This window comes from Triplophysa rosa, linkage group LG20, assembly GCF_024868665.1.
Source record: "Triplophysa rosa linkage group LG20, Trosa_1v2, whole genome shotgun sequence".
In the NCBI taxonomy this organism is placed as follows: domain Eukaryota; kingdom Metazoa; phylum Chordata; class Actinopteri; order Cypriniformes; family Nemacheilidae; genus Triplophysa; species Triplophysa rosa.
The window spans coordinates 6,796,085-6,823,870 of record NC_079909.1 but is presented as its reverse complement, the minus strand read 5'-3'; the positions used below and the strand labels follow the sequence as shown (position 1 = coordinate 6,823,870).

At 40.3% G+C, this 27,786-nt stretch overlaps 1 protein-coding gene across 1 annotated transcript in view; it reads right to left on the bottom strand.

Moving 5' to 3' along the window:
* acap3b (ArfGAP with coiled-coil, ankyrin repeat and PH domains 3b) overlaps window positions 1-27,786 on the bottom strand; it is a 67,832-nt gene that overhangs the window by 34,461 nt on the left and 5,585 nt on the right. The window contains exons 2-4 of the mRNA XM_057361423.1: window positions 6,027-6,084; window positions 4,518-4,637; window positions 3,974-4,027 (exon numbers count right to left, since the gene is read on the bottom strand). Of these exons, the coding sequence (XP_057217406.1) occupies window positions 3,974-4,027; window positions 4,518-4,637; window positions 6,027-6,084 (232 nt within the window). The remainder of the gene's footprint in view (window positions 1-3,973; window positions 4,028-4,517; window positions 4,638-6,026; window positions 6,085-27,786) is intronic.

Below are 27,786 nucleotides of genomic sequence, written 5' to 3'. Positions count from 1 at the left end.
TTACACTACTAGCATTTGTCGTTAGAAACACATCAAATATTTTCAGCTCTTAAAAAAACCCTAAATGTAATACTCATTTTAACCTAAGGAGGCCGCCATGTTCTTTTTCGATGACGTAAACTGGTTGCACGCACAGCTAGGCAGCCAAACTAAACGAAACACCGACACACTAATCAGTTCTTCAGTAAATATTAGGTTCTGTAGGATAATATATATATATATATATATATATATATGTGTGTGTGTGTAACAATGTTCACAGCAAGGAAGAAGGAGGAGGGAACCGGCGAACGTTGAACAACAAAACTTTAATAAAATAAACAAACAACAAAACGAAAGTAAAGTAAAATGCCGGCAGCTCCCTCATGGTCGACTGCCGGTCACACATAATAAAACATAACGTAAAGTCCAGGCCTGGTTCTCTCTCGTCCTTTACTGTTGTCGCTCCTCCTTTTATATAATGCTAAAAGAAGAAAGAAAGAAAATAAAGACGCTATTTGGTGTATTTTCCTACATTTTAATATTGTTTGTCAGAAACAACACAAACATGCATATTAATAACCAAAATCATTTCGAATTTATCATATACACGGTGTTTTAGCCATTATACAATGCATTTTATCCAGATTTTGACTTTTTGATGTTGATTTATCAACATCAGTAGCCTAAAGTTATTGTCTTCTCTCCCTCGGTCATTAGCTGACGGGGGCTAATATTCACGTGTGCTCTAATACAGAATAAATAACCAAACCACAAGCATTATTATTGTGTTTATCAGTATATTCTCATAATGTATAAAGTATACGATTATGGTGGATGCTGATGTCTTAAATAGTCTTAAATGTCTCAAAGGCGGTAGTTTAAAGCTATGATTTAATGCACGCTCACCTTGAACAGACATCTAATACTGAACACGTTCTTCTTTTATGGCTGGCTTGTGTCAAGAGGACATACCGCCACCGACTGTCCCTGTGTGTTTGTATATCTGATCTTATGTTTTCCGTGTCATATTTTACTGTTATATATGGAAAACGTGTGCGCTTCTCAGTTGCGAAAGAGAACAGATTTAGGTCAAAACCATATGACATCACGGATTCTGATGCAAAAAAAATGGCGGCCTCCAAGTAAAATATTTTTTTCAAAGTTTATGAATACTGTGACAGTTACACTGTTTTTTTATTTCACAATTATAAAGTCAATGCCATTGTTCATATATTAAGCCATACATCGCTCTATACCCAGGGATCCTTTTAAAGTCCCCGTGAACCGGAAGTTGCGATCGTTTTTACTTCCTTATTTTGACGCATTTCCAAGTGTAATGGAATTTCCAATGAGAAAATAGTGGCCGTGGCTTTTGTCTTTCTCTGCGATTTGATTGGATGTATAAAAACAGCCGTTACATTTTGAAATGGAACTGGCAGTAGACTGACAGTTGAAGGGGAGGAGTTAACAGATGCTCCGCCCAAGCCGTCTAACATAAATCTTCTAAGATCATTAGAAGTCCTTACAGGAAGGAAGTGCATTTTCAGATTTTAACTAAAGATTATGAGGGAACACGATTTTTAAAAAGAGAATGACCCACATTGATAAACTATTTACAATAAACGCTGCAATATTTCATGAAAAATAGGCATTGTCATTTTTTATTTCACGGATCTACACTGTTTACACTAAAGTAAAAACAAAATTGATATTATTAGTAGTTAATATTACTGTTGTTTACTGTGCCTATATTGAATTTTTTATTTTCCGTCATTCATCAAATAAAAATCTAGTTCACCAAATCACGTTGACAACTCTCAATAAATTGGAATCGCATCAAGTTTAACACCTGGCCTACACAACACTATTTCTCCATGGCACACAGACAGTGATTTACAGCAGGAAGAGACTTGGCAGCAACCGGCGTCCTGGATTTATGAGGCAGAGGGATTACATTCACCGTAAAATGCCCAGGCCTTAGATTTATAGAATGGCAGGTTAACTGGTTTGACCCAGAAAAAATCAGGGGAGAGGAGTGAATTCAAGTAATGTTCTTTCAGCACAGAGGTATTATCTGTCCATCCTGCAACAGACACCTGTTCCTACTAAGAAAAAAACGCTGTATTAACCTTCATATGCCGAGACCGCCAAAGGTCCACAAGAGTCTGAGAATTATATATATTAATTCTATTTTTTATTTTATATACAGCTAAGGAAACCATATCCAAATACATTTTCAGTTTTTTTCTTCCAGAATTTACTAATTATAGGTATGTGTTATGGTAAAATGATAATTTTTGTTTCATTCTGTGAACTACAAACAATATTTCTCCCAAATTTCAAATAAAAATATTGTTTCTATTTGTGTTTATTTGCAGAAAATGAAAACTGGAGAAACAGGTCAAATAACAGAAAAGATGCTCTGTATTTTTACAAATCTCAAATACTGCAAAGAAAACAAGTTCATATTCACTTTTAAGCGATACAACAAGTCATATTTGTACATGTATTTAGGAAAAGGTTGTTATCACAGTTTTCATGTGTCTTGTCATGTTGTCAGTCTTTCACATTGCTGTTGCATGACTTTGTCACTCCTGAGGTTTGATTTGGTTGAAATTCAACAGACACTGGACTGGAATGACCACAATACATCTAGAAATGATGATATCTTTGTCAGAATGGAAAAGTAAAAAGCTGTTTATCCTGCGTTTATGTGAAAGCACAAGCCAAGAAAGAAGTCATAACAGTACCAACCTGTCATAAGTACTGTATGTCGTGACTCACTATAATTTTCTTTTGCAAATGTTTTCTTTCCTTATTTTTTTCCCCTAATAACAGATATATATTCTGTCATGGCAACTCACAAGTCACAATGTTTTGGTTACAAGTTCTGTTGAGGGTTTGACTTACATAAGTTCCAAGTCAGGAATGCAGTGGTTACTCGCAAAAACGGTTTATCACAAGCGTAAACGTACTCTAATTAACCATAAAAACAGAGAAGCATCACACTTGTTCTGTTAAACTGCTGCTGACTCTACAAACAGGAAGTGATCAGTCGTCTATGAGCAGACAATTAAAAAGCTGCAGGTCCTTTATACCTTTATCCGCAGCGCTGGTATTTCCTCTTTCTTTAAAAATGAAGGTGGCTCTGAAAACAACACGCACATCGAGTTTTACTTTGTTTTGCCTCTCTTATTCTCACTCTCTCTGTTTTCAATTACACATGTCCTCTACAACAGGAAAACACCCAAAAGTCCACATGCGTTCAGAAGGTGACTATTATCCAGCTTTATGACGTACTCTGTTGCAGATTAACCAAGAATGTTTCTTTTACAACGGGCGTTTTTGTAAATCCCAGGGCTTGATTTGTAATAAAGCAAAAAGATGTAATTTTTCCAACAAATAGAATAGGCTTAGGGGCAAATTCACATTTAGCGTCTAAAACCGTGCGGAAAACGTGAGCTGCGCCACTTTCTCTAGTCAAATGACCGCGGCGCGCACGGCACTCTGAAATTTCTCACACTATTTCCATCTCGATGCACGAAAAATGTGAATCGCCCCTTAGTGCTCAAGTGAGAAATGTGTGAAACATGACCTCGGCCTGGACCTTTCCATCACACTTCTAATTTTTCTTGTTGAAATTCTTTCAGAAACTATGCTGAAAGTATAACTAATGCTAACATGTGCAGCAGGACCTGATGGAGACCAGGCCTTTTATGATTCAGCAGATGGCTTTTGGGTGGCATGTGGAAAAAATCAGGCACATGCGATGCGAAACACCCCGTGTAAAGACATTCACGCTCTCAGGGTGGAGTTACGCCCTAGAGCACACGTAATACGCATTCATAATAAAAACACCCATGAGAGAAGCGCCAGAGATGCCAGGTTATAGCAACATATGATGAATTACTATGAGCTTTGACCGGTAAACGTGTATGTGTGCGTGCTTTATTATCGCACATATGTGAGCATGCTGGGACATCAGTCTTACCATGTGATAGTTGACGATTTCCTGAAGGCTCTCGCCACACTTCTCGAGACATTCCTGGAATGAAAGCAAACAACCAGACAAATAAAGACCAGCTCATACGACTAGGAGTCATGTAAAACTAAAGTAAATTGACAGAAAAACTAACTTTTCAGCATATCTTTGTAAGCCAGCTTCGTGTAAACCAGACTAAAATGGTTACCAGATTTGAGACCAGCTAAACTGTGTAAAAACTGTGTGAAAACCTGACCTGATTTATGTTTTAAAAAATTTGTATTTAAATGTGTTTTGAAACTTATTTTTGATAGTATGGAACGCAACGTGACCAGAGTAAGAGCGCCATGCTTACTGTACGTTACTATAGCAACCAACAAAATACAGATATTTACTACACTGTCTTAACACAGAGAAAACAAATCTGGTCTTAAGAACTTTATTTTCTTCTTATTTTTATGAAATAATATTTCAAGCAACATAATGTGAGATGAGGGTCTAAAGACATAGACTGTGTTGATACTTCCAGGATTTTAGGGTCTGGGAAACTTACAGAGATCATCTCCTCTTTCTTGCAGTGGTGAGACAGGTCTCGTATGCCGTTGACGAAGAGCTTGTTGGCGCTGACGTAAGCACGACCCGCTTCGATCATACCGCTGCATAGCTTCACCAACTAACAAATGAAAATAACATGTTCGTGATCTGAGGTTTCATACATGTCTGTAACACAAATGGTGTGGGATGGGACAAATCGTTTTTTTATATATATATTTATACATTTACTCATTTAAAGGTCCAGTGTTTTAAATTGAGCGGCATCTAGTGGTGAAGTTGCGAATTGCAATCAACGGCTCCCTACACCCCTCCCTTTCAAAGCACTACGGTGGCTGACACAGAACTAAGATGTCGTCACGTTTTCGCTTCTTTGCAGAAGGAGATAACATATTTACGAAACGCACTCTGTAGAGCAGTTTGTCCGTTTAGGGCTACTGTAGAAACAACATGATGAATTCCATGTAAGGGGACCCGCGGTGTATGTAGATATAAAGCTCATTCTAAGGTAATAAAAACATAACGCTTCATTATGTAAGGTCTTTATACACCGCTGAAGACATAGTTATGTATATTATATTGCATTTCTGTCAATAGATCCTCCAAAAAATGACACATCGGACCTTTTTTGGGCGTTTTTGGGGTTTGGGCGAAGCAAGCACGGTTTATTTTTCTTCATCGCTGTTTCTAATTCACTTACAGTGTGACATGCTGTTACACATTTAATCCATGCATGTCCTTTGCATTCAGGATTCAATACAGAGCACAGAAAATTATGTGCATCAATGCTTAATAACATTTTGAGTCACTTTCAGGAAAGACAATTATGTCAATTAGCCATCATCATCATCATCATCAAAATGTCATTGTGCTTTTGGTTAATCCTATATTGAGATGACAATGTTGAATACAAGCGATTCAATAAATTAACAGTGGATCACATGGGAGGAAATTATGCAAAGTTGTCGCTATGAATTCTGGGTCCCTGACTTGATATTGCTTTGAGCCCTTTACATCAATACTATTTAAACCGTTGTGGTGCCCTGAGGGACCAAGAATTATTTCTGCCTTTCACCCTTGCAGTAAACTAGGCATGATTATTTAATGTGGCTTCTGGCTTCCTCATTTAATACGATCTATGCTGAGGAATGGCAGGCTCATTTATTCCTCTTTGTCATTAAATTTGTGGAAAATTAGGAAGTACACGATTAGCGGATGCAAAGCTGCTCGCATGCAGCACGTGTATTGGTACACACATGCGTGTTGCATGTATGAGACTAACATTGAGAGAAAGAGAGACTCCTGCCGCTTCTGCTCTGTGATGCAAATGTTCTCCACATCCTTCCGCAAAATGGGTTCTCCTCTCTCACTTTAACCCCGTACGCCGTACAAACTCGGATTTAGCTCAGCGCACATTTTCTATGCCGTTCATCCACTAATGCACTAGACCTTAGTTAGCTCGGTGTTTCTAATCCTTCAACCTACGGCTCAAGACACACACAGAACGTACCTTATCAAGCTTGGCTTCTATTTCCACAACATCGGTCTCAACTTCATCAATGTTCGCCCTGCAAAGAAAAAAGCAATATTTTTAAGACACATATGTACAGTATTTCACAGCCAGATCTGACTGGTGATGTATATTTGTGACAAACAAAATCATTTACATTCCGGTACATTTATTAACAGCTGCTAACAAGTTTTATTTCTGGTCTTTTGGTGGTTTCTAGGGTGTTATATGGTAATTCTACGACAGGTTGATGATATATTTTTTGTACATTTATTTTATCATAGGCAAGCCACACAATTCAAGGTATTACTTTATGCACAAACGGTGCAAAGTTTAATACCAAGTTTAAGGGATTTGAATCTGCTCCGTGTCATGAATATTAATAGAGATGCTTGTCGTAAATCACGAATGCAATATGTTGCAAAAATGCAAAAAAATCCATATGTTCTTATAATATAAAATTATATTTTTACTGGAATATACAAAAGGATACAACAGTATAAAAAACAGAACTATACATTCCTATTTGCTCATATTCCAGTCAATTTTAACACATATCTGATGACCTGATATGTTTCCCCATTGACATCAATGACGTAGTTGACCCCAGTAAAAGCTTGATTTGTACTAAGTGTACCCAGTAGTATGAAATAAGAAAGAGCGATACAAAGTGAGAACATTTTCTATAAATAAGTTTTCAAATTTCAATAACTATGTGCACCAACACTGCATACATCCTCATAAATGCATGACGACATAGCCTATATCTAATCTTACGCCAACTAAAAGCCTTCCTAATCCAGTTTACATTCCAGCTAAAAGCTCTTGCTATTGTCGGCTCGCCACAGTTGGTACATATGTGATAAAACGAGACGTCTGAGGATTTTATGCGAGTCCCTCGACAGCCCTCCACCCTCGACGTGCTTTTACATCCTCCCACACATCATGCTCTGTTACTTAGATTTGTCACATTAGCTAACTCAAGCAAGGCTCAGAGGAGTACAAGCAAAAAGCATATGTGTAGCACTGCATGCGCGCTTGCACGTTTATCTGCTACGTCACGTATAATTTGCTTGGTTTTGATTTGTGATAAAGCAATAATCAGCACGCATCCTCGTTGGCGTGCCAACTGACACATGCGGTGCCAATCTGCTTTTAATGTACCTTATTGTTGCCATGTGGCACACGTGTATGATCGCACAATGATGTGCTATAAATTCTGTCTTCATTAACTCACCTTCGAGTTGTTCCAAATCTGTATAAATGTCTTTGTTCTGATGAACACAGAGAAATATATTTGGACGAATGCTTGTAACCAAACAGTTCTTGGCCACCATTGACTATCATAGTAGGAAAAATGAGTGCCCCAGAACGGTTTGCTTTCCGACATTCTTCAAAATATCTTCTTTTGTGTTCAACAGAACAAAGAAATGTATAAAGATTTTTTTTTCCTACTATGGTAGTCAGTGGTGTCCAAGGGCTGTTTGGTTACAAGCATTCTTCCAAATGTCTTTATCGGTGTTAATCAGAACAAAGAAATTTATACAAATTTGGAACGACCTCAGGGTGAGTAAACATTTTTGGGAAACTGTTCCTTTAATATGATTTTTTCAAATCAATTTTAACAAGCCGGAATTACAAAAGATTACGACACAAATACACGTTGTGTAAATAAATCCAGGCATGTATTAGTGCTCTCTTATTCAAAATCTGCTTACTTATTTTTCTGTACATAAGATAAGCTGATTAAAAACCTTTTGCTTTGGAACATACAGTGTACCATCACAAAACATGAATTCAAAGGTCAGTCGGCCTCTAATCCTTCATGCCATCTTTTGCCCCACCACAACACAGCTTCTCTCCTTAATGCACCCCTGCCCTCCTGAGGCCACTCAACCATTAGCCCAAAACACACACAACACACTTTAAATAAATGAAAGAACACACACACAAAGGTCAGTTGTCATAGCAACTACTAAGTGGGGCACAGAGGTCGCAGGCGGGGGTCTTCCACTCTGCCATCTAACAAGACATATTGTTATGAAGTGGTGAGAGATCGATACTCAACAGACCAACACACACACATTTACTGACACCTGTCATCTTTGGTTCAACAAGATGGAGAAGAAACAGTGTTGCATACAAATCCTCACTGCAGTTTTGATGCAAAGGTCAACTGTGACTGACTGAGACAGACAACTGTGACACTAGATATATGAATCTTCACTGGGAAGAAAAAAACAGCAGAGATTAGGCTGAACACTGGACTGCGTCTCACAGCTGACGGTTTCTCTCAAGGGAGAGGGAAGGTTTGGGGCTATAAGTCTTGCTGTACAAAACAGCACTTACAGAAGGTGTGGATCATCACTGAGAACATTTCTTGGGCTGATCTTGGAGACCGATGCTACAGGGTTGAGCAATAAACTGAAAAACAATCACATTGTGCAGTGCGAGAACATCTCTTGTTTTCATTTTAAGGGTAAAAGGATGTGTTCACAATCCGCTTAACCTTTGAACTCCATGTCATCTGTGATGAGCAGGAGGGATGTCACATTCCCGTGAGCTATTGTTAGTAGGGAACCGAGCATGTAGAAAACAGCTAAGGAAACACACACCCCATGTGAAGACAGAAAAGTATCTCCTGGATTCACCGACAAGCTGGTGGTCCTTCAAGTTGCCCAGTAGGTGGTCTTATTAAGTGAGCTCAGGTAATGGATCCTAAAATACTGTAGACAGCTGAGGCTACTAGGCTTCTTGGTCCATTCTGATGAACAACTACAGTATAGAGAGTAGACAATCATAACATTCTTTAAGGCAAGAATAGCCTGTTTACTTTGAATTCGGTCAACTAAGTCAGAGTCCCTGTAGTAGATAATTAATCCGTTAAAACTCATCTTTGATCATCAAAACTACATACGGCCCCTTTATCTACACACCTCTAGAAAATGAGATTACTGACAGCTCATAAAAGCTGACATATCATTAAAATAGAGATTTTGAGAAATCACGCCAGACTCTGTGACACTTCTACATTAGCTGGGTTTTACATCCAAATGTGAAGCGAATCTTTTTGAAGTTCGCAAAAAAAGAAAAGAAACAAATGTGAAATAGGTGAAATTCCTATCAAAATGTTTAAGTGGATGAAGGTGGTATTGCTAACCTAGCAACCAACGGTTAATAAAACAAGACCCGGAAACCGGACAGACATTATTCGCGGAAACAGCCGATTAGTCAGATGGATTTAATGTTTACATCAGACTTTATTCAGCGAATGCGGTTTCAATCCCCATAATTTCCATTAACTCTTATTCGCACAAGTCAAAAACCAAAAAACAGTTGAGCGTAGAAATGTTTTTGCAAATTAAATTCCGTTTCCATCACTTTTTACTTTTATTTTTGCTGCTTTTTGCCTCTATTTCCATAGTTCAGTGGGAGAAGAACCAAAGTGGGGGAGGAATTGGGAAAGGACCGCGAGTGCCAACCGCACCACATGTTGGAGCGCTTGCCCATGAGGCTTTAGGCTCCGACTCCATCGCTTGTTTCTGATGCGATATTTCAAAATGTGCATAAAAGCATGGTGATGTACACAGCTACTGTAAACTGCATAAAACTGTCCTGGGAGTCTGCGACCGGCTGCCATGACACCATAGACTCAATGACATGTGATAACATCACAGCTTATGAGACATTGTTTCTCAGGAACAGCACAGATTCAGACCATCTGTTGGTGCACTGGTTCAGTACATCACCAATCTGTCATATTCTTACATTATAAATTGTGATTGTGTTGGTTTAATGGCATCAACATAAACCAAGCCCATCTCTAACACATGCACATGTGCTTTCAGAGCTGTTCTAATTGAGAAAAGACGATGTTAAATGAATTGTGTCGGGTGCGTGTTTTAAATGCTTGCTAGAGAAGAACAAATGTCGCTCCGATCTACAAATGTTTTTTCATTGTTTCAATGTTTCAAACATTCCTCACTTGGAAAAAAGTGTCTGATGTAAAAGATCCAATTTAAGGGATTCTCAATGGACATCTAGACCACAACCAGCTGTGTGTCTTTGTATACGTGTGCATTCATTCAGACGAGGCCCGGCGTTTAACCCCTGGGTTGGGAATAGCGTTTGGTCTGATAGATGCAGTAATGTCCACATGAGTGAGTGGATGGACAATGTGGAGATGGCTCACGTGTCTTTCATCTTAAACTCGAGCGTGCTGCCTCCCAGCCATCCATAAGCTATTCTTGGCTCCATTCAAGCGCATGTATGTGTACGCATGTGTGCCCGTGAATCATGAATCTATCCTCATAACTCCTCTGCTGACATTTTAGATGAGGAATAATACAGGGGCCTGGAGTGAAACGCATAAGGGATGTACAGTATTTGTATTTTAAATGCACTGCACATGATAAAAACTAAAAAGAGTAACATTGCTTTAGATGAGTTGCTGTCCTGTAGTTTGTTGCTGGAATTTCCTTGCTTGGCTGTGGACGTCCTCTATTTCACAGTCTGTTAAAATGGTGTGATGTTACTCTTGGGCTTTAAACATTTCTTAGAGAGAAGCTGTTAAGTTTATTTGCTGCCCTGTTTGAAGGATGGGACACGGATAGCCTATGATCATAAAAGGCGAGATTTTTAGAAGAAAATGTGAGTACCACATGTCTAACCCCGTCACTTCAGTGCTTGTATGTTATTGTATGTTGAATATTGCTTGTATGTTGGTAGTTTTGGGATATATTAATGCAAATAAAGTCCCTAAATCTAGAAATGGCGAAAATGAGTTTTTAATGGCTGTAAATGATAGACTATGACTATATGATATATTTCAAAATTAAATAGAAATAAAAATGTCATTACATTTCATTCAAAACACATAAATAAATGTTTTTAAATACTGAAATGACTGATTTTATTGACATTGTTGTATTATTTTTTTCACAAAAAAAGGCTTCCTTAATATCTTTAACATGGCCTTACTCAGTCAAAATTAAAGATATCAAAGTTCTTTTTAGGGTTGCATTGTGGAGGATTTTTTTTAAGAAAAAAGAAAATCACTAAAATGCCTATTGGGTTTGATACAGGTCACAATTTGGGAAAAATTGAAGTAAAAAAATGCAGTGAGTCAATAAATAATCCAGTTACTGTATTTCTTGTTATTTCTTCAACTGAGCAGACATCAATTATAAATTATGTACATTTCTCTCGTCTAATCTGGTGAAATGATAGACTTCCCATTTCTCCCACTGAACACAAGCCCACTGTGAGCTCAGTCAACAGTCATGTGACCTCGAAGACTGTGAAACAGTCAAACACAGCTGCAGTACAGCTATACATCTTCCATATATGAAGGATGAACTCAGATGTGGGGAATTATAAAGACACCTGCGAGTCCACTAAAATGCTATGTTGTGTCCAGGCTCCCAGCGCAGCTAAGCACATTCCCTGAGCTGTGTCCGCTAACAAAGCCCGGACTGTTAGCAAACAAACTCAATAGGCCAACACAGGGGCCGTTTTCATCCACTGAATGAGAGGAGCCTTCAGGGCCCGCAGCTAACAGATCACTGAATATCAATCTGTGTCCACAACATGCGTTCGCTATTTACAGCCTTTACCTCATAAGCAACCAAAACAACAAATGCGAGATGCTTTATTTATGAAACAGACGGAACAGAGAATCACTTTTTGAGCTGGAGAAAAGCAAGACAATTTGGTTTGGTTTTACAGTTGAGGAAGACTGGCTGGTTCAACTACTGTGCCTACGGCAACATTGAGAATTTTGTGTCCATTCACAAACTTGATGTTTTGTTTGCTCTAAAATGTGAATAAATTACAACTAATTCTGTCAAAATGTTGTGGGAAGCAAATGTATCAATGTGTAATCATAAATTAGCCTATTTATAAGACTTAAGCCCATTGCACATTGAGTCCGAAATTTGCGTCCGAAATTTCCGCACGTTAAAAAATAAATACGACCTCACGTTGTGTCAATCACATTTACACACTGCCTCCGATATTTTCGTCCGTCATAAAAAGATTCGGACCGGGTTCGATTTTATGCGTTTTTCGCATCCGTCAAGCATTTTGAGTGGCCTTTTATAACAATTCAGAGACACCGTACAAACAAGAACCAAATAAGAAAAACGCATACAAAAATTTCAGACTGTATGTGCAAAGACCTTTACCCTTAATTTACTGCTAAAATATGAACGTCTAAGTATTTTTTGTCTTGCTTTGCAGTGGAAAAATCTGAACATTCTTAAATCAATCTTTTTTCCTCAAAGAAAATATAAAAAATGCCAAATACAAGCAAAAATATCTGCCAATGGGATAAGAAGACTTGAATAAACTTAATAAAGTGGTCAAATTAAATTCAAGTTTAATTTTCCAGATTTCAACACAATCTTACGAGCGAATCGATGCGTTTGTTTAAAAGAAATATCCATAATGACAACTTTATTAAGGATAATGTCTAACTTCTGTTGTCCGTCAGTGTATGTCATAGGTTCCACTGATTAACACAGCATTTTTCGAAAAACCTTAGGACATGTCATTTGGCAAAATGCTATCCTCTCATATACACGCGCGGCTGACGGACAACGGAAGTTAGACATTACTGTTAATAAAGTTGTCAATATGGATATTTCTTTTAAACAAACGCATCTATTCGATTCAGAAGGCCTTTATTGACCCCACGGAGCCGTGTTGAGCAGTTTTTTGATCGATGGATGCACTTCTTGGAGCATCAAAATCTCATCCATCATTCACTCCCATTCTAAAGCTTGGAAGAGCCTGCATACTTGGAATTACAACTCCGACTGCCTTATTCTGAAAGAAGAAAGTCACACACAAATAGGATACCTTGAGTTGAGGGTGAGTAAAACATGGGGAAATTTTTTTGGGGGGTAAAATATCCCTTTAGCTTCCAGTTTCGCACAGGAATCTGTCATGTGATTCAAGTAAAATGGTATTCAAATGGCAATCCACACAGCCTTATTGACTAAAAGCTTGTTATTTGAGATAAACCTATATTTAAATTACATCAATCATATAATATGTCCTCAGTTATGAAGAGCATGTGTTTCTTGTTTTAAGCATTACAACACTAGTCTCTGATGTCTAAAACGCATAACATGCCAAGTATAACAGGTTTTGAAATGTTTTTTCAGCTTGGCTTAATGTTAAAGGCCAGAACTCCATTCATAATGTTAAAACCCATCAAATCCCTTACCATGTAGTTGCCAATTTGTAAATATTTAAGAATGTATCAACAGTATAACAAAGACAAAAATGAGGACCATTGCTCCAGAAAATATTGATATGCACATTTGTTATAAAGAAAGCTAAAAGATAATCGTGTTCCTCACCTTTGCTCATACACTTTTATCTCTACACTGCCATGTCATGCATTATTTATTGATATAAAAAAACGTTAGAATGTGTTAGAATGATATGCAATGACAAATTTGATGGGTCTCTTGCAAAATACGCAAACATCTATGATAATGCTAAAAGTACAGTATTTGCTCTACTGTGTCACGAGGTTCTCGGGGTGAGACACGGAGACAAGGGTACAGAGGACCCAGACGCAGACAGCGGGTAAGGGGTTAGCAAGACATTTAATAAAATATAAATACAAAACAAAGACCCACGTGGAGGTAACATAAAGATAAAAACAGGAACACGGACTAACTAAACTAGACAGGACTAAAAAATAACATTTACCATATAAACTACAAAAGACTAGACTACACTGACAAGACATGAACTCACCACAAGCAACACACACACGACAGTACACAGTGAACCAGCACAGGACAATGAAACATGAGGACTATATAAAGGGGACGAAATCAAGAAGGGGACAGGTGCGGGACATGAACTAATAATTATCACTAATGAGGAGACAAAAGGGCGGGAACAGAGACGCGACACCGGAGAGTGGAAGGCCAACAGGGCCAAAACGCCACTCTCCACATGAAACAAGAGGTTCTGTCACGATTCTGCCACTAGGTCAAGAAAAGCAAGACAAGATGGGGCAGAACCATGACAGAAGCCCCTCCTTAAGAAGCAGCATCCTGATGCTCCTCAAGGAACAAACAAGACTAGACAGACTGTGACAAAACAAACATAACCATACAAAACACGACCAAAAACGTGATACACAGGAAAAAAAAAAGTCAACAAAGACATGGCGCCGCTGGAAGGCGGCTAGACAGCACATGGCGCGCGGCTGGAAGGCCGGCTAGACACACATGGCGCAGCTGGGCGGCTGGACAGTACATGGCGCCGGTGGACAACACATGGCGCGGCTGGATGGCCGGCTGGACAGTACATGGCGCCGGCTGGAAGGGGTGGACAATACATGGCGCGGCTGGATGGCCGGCTGGACAACACATGACGCTGGCAGGAAGGCCGGCTGGACAGTACATGGCGCCGGCTGATGTGGTGACAGTACATGCGCCGCCTGGACAAGTAGCATGCGCCGTGGATGGCCGGCTGGACAGGACATGGCCCGGCTGATGGCGCTGACGTCATGCGCCGGCTGGATGCCGGCTGGACAGTACTGCGCCGGCTGGATGGCCGGCTGGGACAGTACATGGCGCCGGCTGGAAGGCCGCTGGACTGGTACATGGGCGCTGGCTGGCCGGCTGGAAACACATGCGCCGTGATGGCGGGCTGGACAGTACATGGCGCCGGCTGGACAGTACATGGCGCCGGCTGGATGGCCGGCTGGACAGGACATGGCGCCGGCTGGATGGCCGGCTGGACAGTACATGGCGCCGGCTGGATGGCCGGCTGGACAGGACATGGCGCCGGCTGGATGGCCGGCTGGACAGTACATGGCGCCGGCTGGATGGCCGGCTGGACAGTACATGGCGCCGGCTGGATGGCCGGCTGGACAGTACATGGCGCCGGCTGGATGGCCGACTGGACAGTACATGGCGCCGGCAGGAAGGCCGGATGGACAGTACATGGCGCCGGCTGGAACGCCGGCTGGACAGGACATGGCGCCGGCTGGAAGGCCGACTGGGAGGCCGGCTATCACCGGCTGGGCAGGCCTGGATGTCGACATGACAGGACAGGATGTCGGCGGATGGGCAGCGCTCTCTGGCAGCTGGGCAGCATCTCCGACGGCTGGGCAGCGCTCTCTGGCAGCTGGGCAGCAAACAAGGACAAAAACAACACACAAACAGAGTCGACTCGACAGGCCTGGGCACTAGCTGGGAGGCTGGCAGGGATCTGCAGCGGGAACAGGACACCGGCGGCCTCAACCCTGGAGGGTAATCCGACGACCTCAACCCTGGAAGGGAGCCCGGCGGTCTCGATCCTGGACGGGGTTCCGGCAGTCTCGGCGCCGGAAGGGAGTCCGGCGGTCCCGACTCTCGACTGGAGCCCGGCGGCCTCTACCCTCGAAGGGAGTCTGGCGGATACAACCCTGGAAGGGAGTCCGGCGGCATCGACCCCTCCCGCTGAGATCCCTCTGTCTTCTGGGTCCAGAATGGGCTGGTTCATTCTGTCACAAGGTTCTCGGTATGAGACACGGAGACAAGGGTACAGAGGACCCAGACGCAGACAGCGGGTAAGGGGTTAGCAAGACATTTAATGAAATATAAATACAAAACAAAGACCCATGTGGGGGTAACATAAAGATAAAAACAGGAACACGGACTAACTAAACTAGACAGGACTAAAAAATAACATTTACTATATAAACTACAAAAGACTAGACTACACTGACAAGACATGAACTCACCACAAGCAACACACACACGACAGTACACAGTGAACCAGCACAGGACAATGAAACATGAGGACTATATAAAGGGGACGAAATCAAGAAGGGGACAGGTGCGGGGCATGAACTAATAATTATCACTAATGAGGAGACAAAAGGGCAGGAACAGAGACGCGACACCGGAGAGTGGAAGGCCAACAGGGCCAAAAGCCACTCTCCGCATGAAACAAGAGGTTCTGTCACGATTCTGCCACTAGGTCAAGAAAAGCAAGACAAGATGGGACAGAACCAGAGAATCTGTGGGCGGTCGACGGTCATGTAGACCAATGAGCAACATCTCAACACGTCACTGCAGTTCTTTTGAGCACCCTGAAATTACACTGCCTTCCAAATCAAAGAGTGGTGCTGGGAGATAATGAAAAAGATCTCACCCTCCAAACCCACAGACATCATGAGAGCCTCCCAGATCACTGTGATGTACGTCAACCGTGCTAGATGTAACATTGAGGTATAATCCAGTTTCTCTTCCCTTTCACTGTGCCACACTTGGAGAAGCATGTAAATGGTGTAATAATGACTTGCAGATGGTGTGGAGGAAGATTTTTCAGCTGCAGCGGATGACAGGCTCACATGCTGCCATAAGGTGCACAGCATCTGTTTGTGAGGGCGTATATTCTTAGTGTCTAATGGAGCGAGTCATCCACAGTCATCGAGTCTTAAAAAGTGGGGATATGGGACATAAGTTTCCAGAGATTCAACATCCTCCTATAAACCGTCTTTAAACGTCTTATGAACCGGCTCCATGAACTGCCATTCCTGAGCAAAGACCTTTTCATTGACGTGAACAGAGTTGACGCGACTCTCTTTTAACGGCGTTGGGGTGGTCAAACAGCTAAACCAACTGATAAGCTGAAGACCAACTTGGCAGGTTGGTAGCGCAGATCGGACCAGCAAATTCCAAAATTCAGATGTATTATTATTAGTACCACATAATTGACCCTTCGCAAAGCCCGCCCCCTTTTGCTAAGTCCGTCATCAGCCAAAGCGCTCCCACTGCACTAAAGAATATTTATCGTGATATCATCATTTCTGGGGGAAAAATGACGCGTACTTTCAGCCAAAAGCAATAAGAAAGTCTGCGATATGCATTTGAAGTATATATTCTGGATGTGAAAGTGACTCAGAATAAAGTAAACAAAATAAAGATCGAAGCTCTAGCCTAACGTACTGTGCTTGCTGTAACGACATAACGACTGGATAGCACCATTGGTTTCTGACATGTTTAGGCAACGGGTAAAATGTGATTAAGACCATAAAGATCAAATTTGACCTCCGATACAATTCTGGCTGTGTTGATGAGATGCAGTCCTACAGCGCGGCTCATATGACAGTCTATGAGGTAAAACTCCGGACAAGTCTTCTTGTATGAGTCGGTTTTAAGAAGTCTTTATTGTTGTACATTATGACAACTAAGATTCTACAGTGACATGACTTATAGCTGGGATCATCTTCACACAGTGTGACGGCCAGCAACAAACGCAAAGGACGTTTTAAACCTGCATAATGCGCAGCCGGTTAAACTCTTTGGTTTGATTGACGGACAAAATGGCGAATAGAATGAGGGGGCGCATAATATCGGCGTAATGATTGGTCGCCTGTCAATCAAACTCCACGTGAAGGGTCAATTGACCATGGAATCGAAATGCTAGACGTGTTCTTGTGTGTAAGAGGCAACTAAAAATATGAATCCTTAACACCTTGCCCAATAAGCACAGAAACAGCAGATGAGAAAATGACAGGACTGTGAGGTAATCAATCAGTTCCCCAGAGGAGCAGACCGTTTGCTTGAGGGACAGTTCAGAGGAAACCCAACCCAAGTGCTAAGACATCATTTGTGGTGAGGGGAAAAGCAAGTCCTAAAAGTGTTGGACAGTCTGGGTTTACTTTGGCTTCAAACGTTCCTCTGCAAACTGCGGGAGCTCAAATGGCACCTCTCCCCTAAGTGAGCTAAAGGACTACGCCAAGTATTAGGCAACACTGAGGCAAAAACATCTGCACTAAGTACATGATCCGTTCTTCAGCACTGCTACATTTACCGCTTTGTGGGCATCCATCCTGTTCCCTTTTCCTTAATGCTCAAATATTACATCAGCGTTTAACCGCCTACTCTGGCCATCCAACCAAGCTTTGTGGAGAAGAGTTGGAGGTTCGACCCATCTGCTAATGGAGTCTGGTGGGGTTTCTCCTATAGCAACCCCTGCCTTACATGGCAATTGCTTTTGAGAATGTTGGGGGATTGTGTTTTTGCTGGCTTGTTTTGTCAACCGTAGTCTGGGACTGTGTGAGATCGGTGTTTTAGCCACTGAAAACATAAATGTGTCATATCATATCTGATGGAGCCCTTAAGTTTTCAAGCCAGATGAAACCCAACGTGCAATCTTATTTTCAATCGCTTGCTTTAGTTTTGCTGATGTGGAGCACCACAAACCAATAATTACACCTGATCGTAAGTCATAGAAGTACTTTCAATGCAATTCATGATACTTAACATGACGCACGACAGATCAACATGACGTCAAAATGCGGCGTTCTTAAGGCCACCCATGCAGCACTCTCACCAGCCAGACGATTCTAACCCGTGCCAAAATGACTGTGGTTTGACTTCTCTCCACAAACCTCAAATATCTCAGGGAGAAAGATGAAAAAAAAACAAAAAAATCCCTCACCCGCCACTCAAAGCAATCCACTAGCGTATGGTCATTCACCACAGTGGTTGCATTACCAGAAGACATGTCGTGAAAAAGGGCTTGGAGTATGTCCTTGCCATCTGGACGGAAAACCCATTCACATTACCACCTACAGATGACCAATTCTTCAACAATCCTGTCTTGTGTTTTACTGTGCAAAACTTCCAGTAAGCACTCTCTCAGTCTTTCACATTGCTGTTGGGTGGCTTTAAGTACTTCCTAAGGTTCGTTTCTGATTAAATTCAACAGACACTTGACTGGAATGACCACAATACATCTAGAAATGATGTATTAGAGTGATCTCTTGAATTGTACATGGCTGTGTGTAATCTATAGATTAGATCCAAACGATTTCCTCATTGACCACCATTGCACAAGGCTCAAAACAGGATTACGGGAGACATCAGACATGCTTCATACAGGTGAGGTGAGCCACCCGTCACATTCCTGAGTTGCAGCCAAGCAGCAGAAAGCCGGGGCCTGTACACCAATCACTGCATTACCCAGCCACTAAAATATGTTTGAAAGAATTCAAGAACTGAGCCCTGAGAAATAACAACTGATCTGAGCTTTGTCAGAGATTTCCCTGTCTAAAAAGTCAGAAAAGAACCTAGCTTCTTTTCCGCAAGAATAATTCTCCCTAAAACAAACGTTTGTTGCAGCTGACTGGCAGTAGACGCGGCGTTGGACGGCTCTCCGGGGATAGACAGAACACCCACAGCAGGGCTGTACAGTGTGACATACTGTATATGTCGCACATGCTACGAAAAAATCGGTCTGTGCTACGAATAAATTTAACAGTGTAGCACGTGTGCGATACAGTTTGGCAGGTGCACTAGACAGAGCTGCGTATTTGTGTGAAGTGCGTTTGTCGTTGTGCTTGTTCGTGTGTGAGGTTAACTAATGGCACACTGCTATTTATTTCCGTTTTGCGATTAAAACTAGTTTTCTGGCTGCATCGAGTCCATTGATCTAGATCCCTGATCTGCGCGATGTGGGAAAACATGGAAGGAATCACGAAAGCAGAATTCTACTATTTAAATATGTCTTCTGCTTGTTCTGCGTGTTCTGCGTGTCAGTGAGTTGTACACTTTAACATGTTACAAGCGTGACACTCGTGGATTTGTCTGTATCTTACTATACAAGGACATGAACACATGAACTTCATCCACAGAGTTGTTCTAAGTTTATTTTACGAGCATTTCACTGTTTGTGTGAAGCCACTGTCAAACAAGCTGAAGCTCAAGCGTCTTCGAGACCACCCGCCAAAATAAAAGTCTGCTTAATTTGAACCAGATGACAAAATAATTAACTTGTAGTAAATTTATAAACTGTAGTAACCACTATAGTATACTTTAATATTTACTATAGTAATGTTCAAATATACTACAGTACACAAGAATTTTAAGTCGTTTCAAATGTATTAGAGCATTGAAAATACAAAACTCAAAAAAATAAAAAAGGAAAAATGAATTTAGTTAAAACTAAATATTATATGGCCCTAATTTATCCATTTGTATAACATTAATGTCCTTTTTCAATTGCCTGTCTATTTATGTGATGACCTGCACTTGTGTTTTTTTAAAGATGATAACAGATGTATACATGTGCAACAACTGTTTGGCCGGTGCTACAAATCTTTAAAACTCTGTAGCACCGGTGCTATGTGCAAAAAAAGTTAATGTACAGCCCTGCAAAGGAAAGCTCATAGAGAAGCAACAGCCAGCGTGTAACTTTTTTAACCGGACAGTGCCAGGATTCTGGAGCGAGAGGCTAATTCTCTTAGCGGGGTGTTTTGTTTGGCAGGAGGACCTGTAGCAGACGGATAAGCCTCGGCACGTTGGTCATGCAAACGCGGGAGAGCTGAGGAAGCTGTCAGAGAGAACTAGAGAGAGAAAGGATCTTAACTGAAACAATAATAGTATCTTAAAGGGATAGACGGTATATGGACGGAAACTGTGAAAATGAAGGCAAATGTGTGTAACGTGTCATCACATCAATAGTTTCCAGTGTGATGCCACACATTTTTTAGGTATGGCATGTTTCTATGAAAAAGCCTCAAGGCTGCTAGATAGAATGAGCTGAAGTTGATTCTTATGAGTCATGAGAGCTCGTCTTTCCCTGAATGTTTATATGAACTCTGAAGGTGGTCTGTCATTTCTGAAGAAGACATTAAACTGATGTGACAGCATGTTTGTGCGGGACTGTAATGTTCTTGTATGTGTCTTACTAATGGGGGGGATGCATGGTTGGAAATCACAGTGTGTCACTGTCATTTGGACCTACAGGGCACAGTCACGTTTTTGATCTCATGAGCACTAAAGCTTTAGCATACTTGGCTGTGTTTCAATTGTAAGTATGCGAGATGTTTTCAGATGAAGGTCAGAGAATGTTCACTATCTAAAGAGGAAGTGACAGAAAGCCCTTGCGAATCAATTTAAATTATATAAATGACTATACTTAAACCACATATACAGCCGTGGAAAAAATTAGGAGTCCATTCCAAATTTTCATTTAATCATCATTTCTAGATGTATTGTGGTCATTCTAGTCCAGTGTCTGTTGAATTTTAACAAAATCAAACCTCAGGAGTGACAAAGTCATCCAACAGCAATGTGAAAGACTGACAGCATGACAACAAGACACATGAAAACTGTGATAAAAATCCAGGTTATCACATGAAAAAATAATATTTTTTATTTAAATTTTGGTTAAAATATTGTTAGTAGTTCACATAATTAAACAAAAATGATAATTTTGCCTAAACACATACCTATAAATAGTACATTTTAAAATGAGAAAAACAGTCTCTGAAATGGTCTCTTAATTTTTTCCGCTGTTGTATGTAACTTGTATACTGTATTACACTGGGTTGTTTTTAACACATGGTTGTAAAATATAGACAAAACCAAGCTTTTGGTTTAAATTGACCTATGCAGTGTTGTTGTTGTTACACAACCGTTGTAGCAATGTAAAAGTGTAAAAAAAGATTGCATTTATTTATACTCATGTCATTCAAAACATGTATGAGTTTCTTTCTTCTGCAGAACACAAAAGAAGACAATTTGAAGAATGTTGGTAACCAAACAACATTGACCGAATTGACTTCCATTGTATGGACACAAAACCACCGAGACATTTCTCAAAATATCTTCTTTAGTGTTCCACTGAAGAAAGAGTCATATACAGGTTTGGAATGACATGAGTGTGAATAAACAATGAAAGAATTTTCATTTTTGGGTGAACTAGTTTTTGTGAGCCTTGCATAAACATCTAATATACACTGCCCGTCCCAAAAAAAAGTCACAACCTAGGCAGTGCTATGATGGCACGGGCATATTCCAAGATGACAATGCCAGGATTCATTGGGCTCAAATTGTGAAAGAGTGGTTCAGGGAGCATGAGACATCATTTTCAATTTTTCAATTTCTCAATGGATTGGCCGCCACAGAGTCCACACCTTAACCCCATTGAGAATCTTTGGGATGTGCTGGAGGAGACTTTGCGCAGTGGTCTGATTCTCCCATAATCAATACAAGATCCTGGCGAAAAATTAATGCAACTCTGGACGGGAATAAATGCTGTGACATTGCAGAAGCCTATTGAAACGATGCCACGGTGAATGTACATCCAAGTGAAACGGCTTCTGGAATAGAAAAAATGTAGGGCAGGGCTTGATTTCACCCAATGAGAACTGATTGGATCATTAGAAGTTGGGCGTTGCTAACAAAATGGAGGCAGATTTGAATGCCAGTTTGCAGTCAGTCAGTCATTGAAGCCCCGCCCTCACACCATTACTCATGACAGGAAGTGAAGAGAGGTCGTTGGGGGGGGGGGGGGCGGTTGACGTTTTTGGCTTAAGATTATGAGGGCGCATGAATAAAAAAATAATGTGCACAGATAAGTCATTTGTAAAAAACACCACAATATTCCACAAAAAAAAAAATCATAATTAGAAAATGGTTTCAAAACTAATATTCAACTCTCAAATGTGCGATAAACTTTTATTAAGATTTTAAGTGGACTTCAGGAAAATATGAATAACGCTACTAAAATGCTACAAAATGTTGTATGCTACAAATTCATGCACACTTTGGCATGAACATCTCATTCCAGCCTTTATAACACACATATACACGGTCAAAACATAATCAAGCTGTGCTGCATCCAGATGAATCTCTCTAAGGACACATGTGCTGGTTGGGTAACTGGGGCTTCATAACACACCAAGCATGCATTACACAGAGCATGTGCTTCCCTCCTACCAGCCTCCATCCATTAGACAAAATGACAATGTTTTCCAGTGTTGGGTCCGCCAGGGTCAGCTCTTAAACAGCTATGAAAAATGTGCAGCTATTGCGCAGTTTTACATCTTTTTGGTCTTGTGAAATTCCCACAGTGGGGATTCATACTTTGTTTAAAATGGCAAGTTCTGGGAAAGTCATCAGTGGCGTATGCAACATGTGAACAGCGTTTGACCACAGAAATCAGTTTAATGACATTATAACATTGGAAGTGCACTGTTAGCACTTTCACAGCGCGGTTACTGATACAAGACAATCTGACTTCTTACTGACTTAAGCTGTAGTAACTAGAAAGTCTTAAAGGTACAGTAACAGAAAAAAACTGAAACACCTGCTTAGGGTCAGACAGAGAACAGGAAAGATACAGAACAAAACCTCTCATGAGGACAAAACTATTACCAACATACACCAAAAAGCCAGTACCTAGAGACTGTTTTCCTTCCACATCATGTATTTTTTAACAGAACGGCCAACGTTCATTGCGAAAAGACTTATGACTGAATTATATCTGCATTTAAATCACAACATTACAATATTTATAAGGGTGGACATTGGAGACTTTTAGTACAGCATGTTTGGTCAGACTGTCTAGGGAACTATCATTAGTGTTGTTAATAATGGCTGCTTGACGTGTTTCCTGATAAGTCCATCTGTCGGCCATGAATTTCAGCTTTGGAGGAGACAAGAGCACAGCGGAAGGTGGAGAGGCAAGAGTCCAAACCACATAGAGACTGACTGAGAGAGAGAGAGAGAGAGAGAGAGAGAGAGAGAGAGAGCTGAGCAAGCAACAGAAGGAATGAGTCGAATGCATGATGGATAACATGCGGTACACACATTGACGTGTCTATATAAACCAGATGAATCCAGAGACGGCAAAAGAGTTACAATCTACATTCATACAGAATTTTCATGGACTCGGTAAACGACATTTTTCGGTTAGGTGTGATGACCTCAGACAACAACACAGAAGTATGTCTGACTGGATCCGTTTGTCAACAGCGGCTGTTTGTCAATTTATGTTGTATAAATATTTATGAATAAATTCAAACGAGGTCAAAAGACTAAATAAAGGAGAGAAAGAAAGCCGTGTAAGGGAAGCTGTAGACCACAAAAACACCACCGTTATCAGTAGGGCTGGGCGGTATGATGGAATATGCCGTTTCCGCTGAGATTTTTCTATACATGTTGTCTATCTTGATATGATATAGCCAGAAGATAAATATAAATAAATCTGATTATCAAAACGAAATTTGATATCTTTAGTACATTTTCATAACTTGCCTAAATTATGGTGAGCATTCAAATGAACTGTAATAAACAAATTAAATCAATCTAAGAAAAATTAAGTATAAGATATAGAATAATAATGGGAGATTGTTACCGTGAAATAAAATGACTCATTCCGTGAAACAGATTTTTGGTCATTCCGCCCACCCCTAGTTAGCATCCACTAGCTTACAGAAATGTTTGGATCAATAATGTAAAAAATACACTGGGAGAGTCTCTGAGAAACACGTAATCCACAATCAATATTGATATCATTAAATATAAAGGTACTGCTTTTTGCAGATGGAGGTATAGATTACTGTGAAACAACACTATGGATCACACTTTTTGTCACAAACTTTCTGCTACAGTGTTACACTTTTCTCATAACATCTACAAGCAAACACCGCAGTTTCAGAAACAACAACACTGATTTAATTCCTCAATTCTTAGTTCTTCTGCCTAAGCAAACACAAATTGTGGCGATATGTAGGAAGTACCGAACCACTGCACTGAGACGTCTGACTGACTGTGATACTGACCTGCCCCTAACCCCATGACCACATGACCCCAACGCATCAAATCCACAGATAAATCTTTGCATGTAATGATGGAGATAGCATTCAGCTTTACTGGAATTTAATACAGCACTATTCCACTATATCAACATTTCTCAAGAAAAATACATTTCTAGTCATTTTGAAAGAAAGTCATTGCGGTTGATCTTCACTTTAAATTCAATGATTGTGCATTTGAGATAGCTGAAGACAGTGTTTGGTTTAAACAGCAGAACAGGATTTCACGTTCAAGAGTTTTGGAAAGCCATGACAAGCAAAACCTGTTGTTTAAAAGCTATGCAAGTGACTATAAGGTTGTTTCAATAAGACATCATTCTTTCAACGGCAAAGTTTCATGTCTAGGTCAAAGGCTTGTTAAAAAGCCGTAACCATCCAAGCTTGCATTTTGTAGTTAAACAAAATTAAATGATTAAGCAATAACTCACATGCAATCTGTGAGATAGTTTGGAGACAACCAACCACACTAAGCAAGTATGAAACAGAGGGCCCGATCTGTATAGAGTCAAAGATGTGTACACAAATATGTTTTCCCATAGTGCAAAATCATAGAGTCAAATTGAAAAGAAACAGAAGTGATGATCAGCTGCGAAGGATGAGAAAACCCCAGACAAAACATGTCCTCTCATTATCACTGGAATCATCTGAGACATTTGAGACCTTTGCACTTAGTTATGACCTCATCCTAGGACACAAGATGGCAAAATGATTTGATTTCACTGCTATAATAAAATCCATCGCCAGTCAGCGTGGACCACACTGTAAAATACTGTTTTTAATTTATCATTTTAAATGTGCTTCTAAAATAAAATCTCAGGCAAGTACATAGTCAATGGCATTACCATTGAATTCAGTGAAGTTACCTAAGATTCGAAACAGCCTTCTAAACAGTTTGTTGTCCAAAAAGTTCTTTCAGAAAACTATGAGTCACTTTTCATAAGATTTATGCTAAAGGGATTTGTACTTTTCCTGCCTTTAGTGTCACACAGGATAAGGAGTCTCCCTACGTAGGCTTCAACAATGTGTACCTTCATTGTGTCTTTCTACAGATTCAAAAGATATAGGGGATTACTTCACATGGGTAGAGCTCATCTTGATAAAAGACCACATAATAGTGTTTTTCATGACCTTACCATTCTGGTTTCTGTTATTTCTTGAAAACACAGCACGACGGTTGTTCTTTCGCCCTGATCTTTGTGTGACACAGGAAACAACAGTACATCCATACAATTGCTCTGCTCCAAAACCTGGACAGCCACCAATAGAGTCAGCATTCAAAGGCACCATACAGTACAGTAGATTCAATCCTGATGCAAATGCTGCGCAAATCTAACAGAGTAGACAAACTAACAAAGGCAATCCCAGAATGCACTGTCACAAACTCCAGTATGAATATAAGGCCCAGTGACCAATTCTCAAATGCATCATCAATTTAAGAACTTTGCACTGTTATGACCTTATCCTAGAACACCTTAATACTTCCTCCCTAAAGATGGGACATTGTTAAACACTAGTATTAATTGAGTCACTGAGCAAACTCAAACTTAACAACATCAACAGAGACTAACAGACAGAGATACTCTTGTCTAGAGAGATAACCCAATCCAATGTTTGATGCAATAGGCAGACAAAAGAATGTACACTAATCTGTGTAATCTTCAAAATGTGTTCTGCGAGACACAGTCTATCAGAAGCCATGAGTAATCCATTTGAATGAAGAACATATTGCCCAACATATATTCACTCTCAATAATGTTGGTATTGACTATGCCAATGGCCACTGGCTCATGTGAAGATATTCCTACAAACTGCATTTAAAATAATTACTAGGGGTATCAAATGATGGAGCATGAAGTGTGTATGGCAGTGAACATTCTCACAGTCTGAGTCTGCCATTGGCTAGAGAGTCCCATCGCCCTCAGACCATGTGTTTAAACTCAGGGTTGACCTCAGACTTATATTCTGAGTATAAGGATACAAGTATTTTATTGTGAAAACATACACATTTTCACCTTTTATACTAAGAGCTATGCGTGACCATACTAGACAAAATTAGGCATTCCATTGACATTCATACACATGCAAATGCTGCAGACTGGAAACGTAGGAAAGCTTATCAGAAGTTTCACATTTTGGCACATTCCATCATGTAAATACTGATGTATCATGTAAAGACATGTGATCAGTACGTCCTGACAAGCCTTTTTTTTTTTTTAAATCCAAGATGGAGGAAACACTGATAATAACAATATTACACAATCCCATATACGCTGGGGTCTCCATAGAAAGTATAGTACACTGGAACTAGGTGTTCAAATAGGCAATAACAATTAGGGATGCACTGAAATGAAAATTCTTCGCCAAAGCCGAATAAAAATGAAACACTTGGCCGAAGGCTGATATATACAATATAACTTAAAATAAAATTGAGAAAAACAAGTAGGCTAAATTAAAACAAAAAAATGGAGCCCCCTCCCTTCTTGAATAGCCTATATTAGGTCTATAAGCATTGAGCGGACAAGCATTTACCCTACTTCCGGTTTCTACACGTCACGCTGTGAACCACTGTATGATGTCAAAGGATGACACGGCGGGGCTACTGTCAGACCGCCTGCTCCAGTCTGAGGTACACAAGTTACCGACCGTTCTCTGACACTTTAAAATGCTCCACACACTGCGACACTTTGCTGCATTAATAAAGTGCTCGCGTCTCTCTCTCTCTCTCTTTCTCTCTGGTTGCTGCTTGATGATATCATACGTCTTTTCTTGCCGAATATTTTCGGTTGCCGAACATTCGGTGTATCCCTAATAAACAATATCGATAGTTGCCATAGCAACACCAAACAGTGAAGTTTTGGGCTAGAGTAGAAACGCAAGGTTCCAAAGGTCAAGTTTAGTATAATTCAGATAAACAATGCATGATTACGGACACTTATTAACTGTTATTTCTTTACAAAGACTAAAAAATTATATAAACACTGCCAGCCTTGACTGCATGATGAAAATAAATATTTATTTTGCTAACTACTGCGAAATATTTCACTCAACAGAGTAACATCTCAATTTCTTGTGCTCCTTTGAAGTTCTTGAATGGCAGTGGCACGGTCTTGACATGAAAGTAGACGTCCT